The sequence below is a fragment of the Gorilla gorilla genome, chromosome 20, assembly GCF_029281585.2.
Source record: "Gorilla gorilla gorilla isolate KB3781 chromosome 20, NHGRI_mGorGor1-v2.1_pri, whole genome shotgun sequence".
Taxonomy (NCBI): Eukaryota; Metazoa; Chordata; class Mammalia; order Primates; family Hominidae; genus Gorilla; species Gorilla gorilla.
Genome location: NC_073244.2, coordinates 67,525,190 through 67,531,189, shown reverse-complemented (window position 1 = coordinate 67,531,189; position 6,000 = coordinate 67,525,190). Strand labels below are relative to the sequence as shown.

Genomic DNA, 6,000 nt, shown 5'->3' with positions numbered 1-6,000 from the left:
TCCCTCATCACCATGACCACTCCCTCATGACCAGCACCACCATCATCATGATGGTCACTGCCTCATCACCATGACAATTCTCTCACGATCATCACTATCACCATCACCTTCATTTCACCATCTTCATCATCATCATCATAATTACCACCATCACCACCACCACTATCATCATGATGGTCATTGCCTCATCACCATGACCATTCCCTCATGACCAGGACCATCATCATCATCATGATAATCATCATCATTATGTTCACCGCCTCATCACCATGACCATTCCCTCATGATCATCAGCATTATTTCACCATCTTCATCACCACCACCATCTTACCATTATCACCATGACCCTCACCACAGTGATCATCACCCTATCATGATCTCCATCGCCATCACCGTCATGATCATCACCATCATCACCACCCTCATAATCATCTCCATCGTCAACACCGCCTTGCATGGCACCTGGGCTATTCACATATCAAAATCAGTCTTGTGATTCTGTCTTTCTAGGATTCGCCAAAAATACCATTCACACCTTGTTTTTAATTAGATACTTTGGGGTTTTTTTTGTTTGTTTGTTTGTGTTTTTTTTGGTTGGGGGTGTCTTAAGCCCCTCAAATCCTGGAGAGGGTCACACGTCTCCCCTCAGGGGTCTTTCTTCTTCCTCTGGGGTAGTGGTGGTTGGTGCAGGCATGCTGGTGGTCCAGGCCATCTCTGCCAGTCTCTTCATGGCCTCACCCAGCTGCCCCAGACCCCGGGCAGCTTCTACCAGCTGCGTCAGCCCCAGCAGCAGGGCTTGGCGCTCCTGCCGCTCCTGTTCCACGACCTGGGTCAGTCTCTGCAGCTGACCACCCACATCCCTCACAGCAGCCACCAGCTCCACCAGGGCAGGTGGCTCACAAGCCATGACCCTTACAGGTCGTGTTGGGGCCACACATGGACCATGGGGGCCTGGGCTCTGACCAGGAGTTGGCCCTAGGGTGAGGGGGTCAAGGGGAGGATGATCCAAGGGGTGGGCTGTGGGGGAAAGGAGGGGGTCAGGGGACACAGTGAGGTCAGAGGCTGAGTGTGGGGTATGGGTGGGTGGAGGGGTTAGGTTGGGGCTCTGGCTTCTGGGTGGCTTGAAGTCCTCAGTGGACAGTGGGTCCATGATTGTGGCTGTGGAGGACCTGGAGGGGCTGGACTCCAAGGCTGGAGAGGGCTCTAAGGTGGGTATCTGGGATGTAGAGGTGTGAGGGGCAGGTGCTGTGAAGGTCAACTGGGGGTGCAGACTGGGCTTGACTGTTGGTGCTACAGTGGGAGAGGAGAGTTCTGTCCCCAAGGAGGTTGAAAGGGACACAGTAGTGATGACAGGGGTTGAGGAAGGGTCAGGAGTTGTGGTGGGGTGAGGGGTCGTGGTGGGATCAGGAGTAGTGGTGGGGTAAGGGGTCGTGGTGGGGTCAGGAGTCATGGTGGGGTGAGGGGTTGTCGTGGGGTGAGGGGTTGTGGTGGGGTGAGGGGTCGTGATGGGATGAGGGATCGTGGTGGGCTGCATGGTGGTGAAGGGTTGAGGGGTTGTGCTGGGGTCAGGAATCATGGTGGAGTGAGTGATGGTGGTGGGGTAAGGGGTCGTGGTGGGGTCAGGAGTCGTGGTGGGGTGAGGGGTTGTGGTGGGGTGAGGGGTCATGGTGGGGTGAGGGGTCATGGTGGGGTGAGGGGTCGTGGTGGGCTGCATGGTGGTGAAGGGTTGAGGGGTTGTGGTTGGGTCAGGAATCATGGTGGAGTGGGTGATGGTGGTGGGTTGAGGGGTCGTGGTGGGGTGAGGGGTGGTAGGGAAGTGAGGGGTCACAGTAGGGTTAGGGGTTGTGATGGGGTCAGGGGCCATGGTGGGATCAGGGGTAGTAGTGGGGTGAGGGCTTGGGGAGGGGTCTGGGGATCTAGAATATTCTGAGACTGTACTGGAGTATGGAGTTGTGTCCAAATCTGGGGTTGTGTCAGATTCTGGGACCTGCTCTGAGGTAGGGGAAAGGCTGGTCACCTCCGATGGTGTAGAAGGGTCAGAGGTCAGCTCTTTGGGCAAGGTGGGTAAGGGCGTGGGTGAGGGCTCCGGGGTCAACGCGGGAACCACACTGGAGTCAGGGGTGGACAAAGCAAAGTCAGGGCTTGTCAAGATGAGGTCGGGGTTCGTCCGGGAGGCCGGGTCTGGGGTGGGTGGTGAAGTGTTCGGAGGGTCAGAGGTCGCCTCGGACGTCAAGGCTGAGTGGGGAGTGAGCTCTGGACTGGAGTCAGAGGTCAGCGCTGGGCCTGGGGGTCCCGGAGAGGCGGAGGGACCTGGGGACGGGGTTGGGGGCGCTGTCCTGGTCGCAGCGGGCCGCGGTGGCCGGCGCTCGGGCCACGGTTTCCTCGGGGAACCTGGAGGAGGAGGAAAGACAGACGGACGCTCTGAGGTCAGCCGGCTCCGCCCACCACGCGTCCCGCCCCGCCCCTCGAGGAGCCGACCAATGGAAAGGCACAGAGCATCGAGACGTCATGGGTCACCGGCAGACTTCACCCGGCCCTAGGGCCCCTCCTCCCTACGTCCTCCGATGGCTCCAGGCGCCACCTGGCGTCCTCCGCTGCGGGAGGATGCGGGGATGCTCCGGACTCGGGGATGCCGAGGGGCACGCGGGTTGCGGGAGCGGGTGCAGGAGGGTGAGGTGAGGGAGGGATGCGTGGGGTGCTGGGGTGCGGGAGGGGGCGGGAGTGCTCAGAAGCGTGCAGCATACGGGAGGATTCTGAGACAGCGGGGGACTGGGAGATGTGGGGAGCCGGGGGAGGCAGGGAGACCAAAGAGGGCTCCGAACGGTAATGTTAGTAATCAAAATAAATACTTTTATGGATTTTTTTATTTTTTAAGATAAAGTCTGGCTGTGTCGCCCAGGCTGGAGTGCAGTGGCAAGATCATAGCTCACTGTAGCCTCGAACTCCTGGGCTCAAGCGTTTTTATGCAATATTTTTAAACAATCAAAATTAATCGAAAAGATCCACAGTTAACCAAAGTTAATATTTTAACCAAAGATGGGATCCAACAGGGCCAGGATTAGGGGGAGCCCAGCGAGGCGGATAGGATCCTGTCTTCAGTGACTTTTTTTTTTTTTTGAGATGGAGTTTCGCTCTGTCGCCCAGGCTGGAGTGCAGTGGTGGGATCTCGGCTCACTGCAAGCTCCGCCTCCCGGGTTCACACCATTCTCCTGCCTCAGCCTCCCGAGTAGCTGGGACTACAGGCGCCCGCCACCACACCCGGCTAATTTTTTGTATTTTTAGTAGAGACGGGGTTTCACCATGTTGGCCAGGATGGTCTCGATCTCCTGACCTCGTGATCCGCCCACCTGGGCCTCCCAAAGTGCTGGGATTACAGGCATGAGCCACCGCACCTGGCCTTCAGTTACATTTTTGATACCGAGTTCATCATGGGTTTTTGGGGTTTTTTTGGCATTAATTTTCATTTTTAAAAATACTGTATTATGATATTATGTATCTTGATTTTGGCGTTTTGGGCACCCCCTTAAATTTTGGGCCTGAGTAGCAGGAGGAGCCTGACCCTCTTCTGGGGCTGTCTTCCAAGTGAGTGCCAATTTTATCCCCATTTTACAGAAGGAGGAAATTAGGGCAAGAGGGCAGGTGACTCGCCCAAGGTCACACAGACATAGTTTGCAAGTTGCAGGGCTAAGACTTGAACCCAAGTTGTTTGCACATAGAGTCTAGGCAATGAAATCCCACATCTGCAGTGATGGGAATGCGCTGTGATCTACAGTGCCAATACAGTAGCCACTGGCCACATGTGGCTACCAAGCCCTTGAAATGCGGCCAGTGTGAATGAGAAACTGAATGTTTCGTTTTCTTTTTTTTTTTTTTTTTTTTTTTTTTTTGAGACGGAGTCTCACTCTATTGCCAGGCTAGAGTGCAGTGGCACAATCTCGGCTCACTGCCAGCTTTGTCTCCCAGGTTCACGCCATTCTCCTGCCTTAGCCTCCCGAGAAGCTGGGACTACAGGCGCTCGCCACCACGTCCTGCTAATTTTTTGTATTTTTAGTAGAGACCGGGGTTTCACTGTGTTAGCCAGGACGGTCTCGATCTCCTGACCTCGTGATCCGCCCGCTTCGGCCTCCCAAAGTGCTGAGATTACAGGCGTGGCAACTGCGCCCGGCAAATGTTTCATTTTCAAAGTGTTAATTCATTTAACTTTTTTTTTTTTTTTTTTTTGAGACGGAGTTTCACTCTTGTTGCCCAGGCTGGAGTGCAGTGGCGCGACCTTGGCTTGCTGCAATCTCTGCCTCCTGGGTTCAAGTGATTCTCCTGTCTCAGCTTCCTGAGTAGCTGGGATGACAGGCATGTGCCACCATGCCCAGCTAATTTTTTTGTATTTTTAGTAGAGATGGGGTTTCACTATGTTGTTCAGGCTGGTCTTGAACCCCCGAGCTCAGGTGATCTGCCTGCCTCAGCCTCCCAAAGTGCTGGGATTACAGGCGTGAGCCACCATGCCCGGTGCTCGTAGCTACCGTATTGAACCACACAGATCTACAGATTTCCACTTGTTCCTGCAGGGCAGGGTCTTTCAGGCGCATCCCTTCCCCGCCTTGTCCTTTGTTTGCAGGATTGGAGAAGCAGTTAAGTAAAGGGCTTGTGCTCAAGGCAGGCTGCCCGAGTTTATACCCCAGCTGCATGGCTTCCTAGCGGGGTGACCACAGCCAAGTTACTTCACTGCTTGAATCTCAGTTTCTTCCTCAGCTATAGACTGTGGATGATCAACGTATCTCCCTTGCAGAGCTGTCAAAAGGACTCAGGGAGACCATGGTTGTGCAAAGCACTTAGCGTAATGTCTAGCATAGAATAAGCACTCTAATAATTATTGATGTCAGAGTCAGTGATGTCTGTGCCTCAATTTCACTCATCTGAGAAATGGGCAAAATTATAGATCTACGTCATGGAGCTCATGCAGATTTCCTTCCCTCCTTTCTCCCTTCCTCCCTTCCTCCTTCCTCCCTTCTTCTCTCTCTCTCTTTTTTTTTTTTTTTTAACAGAGTCTTTCTCTGTTGCCCAGGCTGGAGTGCAGTGGTGCGATGTCAGCTCACTGCAACCTCCGCCTCCCAGGTTCAAGCAGTTCTCCTGCCTCAGCCTCCCGAGTAGCTGGGATTACAGGCGCCTGCCACCACACCTGACTATTATTATTATTATTATTATTATTATTATTATTATTATTATTATTATTTTGAGACAGAGTCTCACTCTGTTGCCCAGGCTGGAGTGCAGTGGCGCAATCTCGGCTCACTGCAAGCTCCACCTCCCGGGTTCACGCCATTCTCCTGCCTCAGCCTCCCGAGTAGCTGGGACCATAGGTGCCTGCCACCACGCCTGGCTAATTTTTTGTATTGTTAGTAAAGACAGGGTTTCACCGTGTTAGCCAGGATGGTCTTGATCTCCTGACCTCGTGATCTGCCCGCCTCAGCCTCCCAAAGTGCTGGGATTACAGGTGTCAGCCATTGCACCCGGCCTAATCATGCTTAACTTTACTAAATACTGCTGGATTGTCTTTATCAAACAGCTCTGTCCAGTGGGGTTGCCTGTCTTCCCACATCCTCACTCACACTTGATAATACCCACCTTTTCCATTCTCCTCTGTACTTGCCATTGTTTTAATTTATATTTTCTGGTTCCTGATGAGCATGGGCATTTCTAAATACACTCAGCCATTTGGGCTTCCTTTTCTGGGAATCACCTGTTTTCCTCTTTCTCATCTAGGGTTTCCTATCATTTTCCTATTTGTCACAGTGACTTATGCCATCTAGGCTGGGGTTTCTCAACCTCGGTACTATTGTAATTTAGGGCTGGGTGGTTCTTTGTTATGGGGGATGTCGTGTGCATTGTGGATGTTTATCACCACCCCGGCCTCTACTGATCAGGTGCCAATGGGTAGCCTCTCACTTCCTGCCATGACAATCCAAAATATCTTCAGATATTGCCAAATTCCCCTTGGGGGCAAAA

The 6,000-nt window shown here is 53.2% G+C and overlaps 1 protein-coding gene across 2 annotated transcripts in view; it reads right to left on the bottom strand.

Annotated features, from left to right (window-relative positions):
* Window positions 1-523: 523 nt before the first annotated feature.
* Window positions 524-6,000, bottom strand: part of SSC5D (scavenger receptor cysteine rich family member with 5 domains) — a 30,756-nt gene continuing 25,279 nt past the window's right edge. For both annotated transcript variants that reach the window (XM_055370616.2, XM_063701670.1), the window contains one exon: window positions 524-2,391. In XM_055370616.2, the coding sequence (XP_055226591.1) occupies window positions 632-2,391 (1,760 nt within the window). In that variant the 3' untranslated portion in view covers window positions 524-631. The remainder of the gene's footprint in view (window positions 2,392-6,000) is intronic.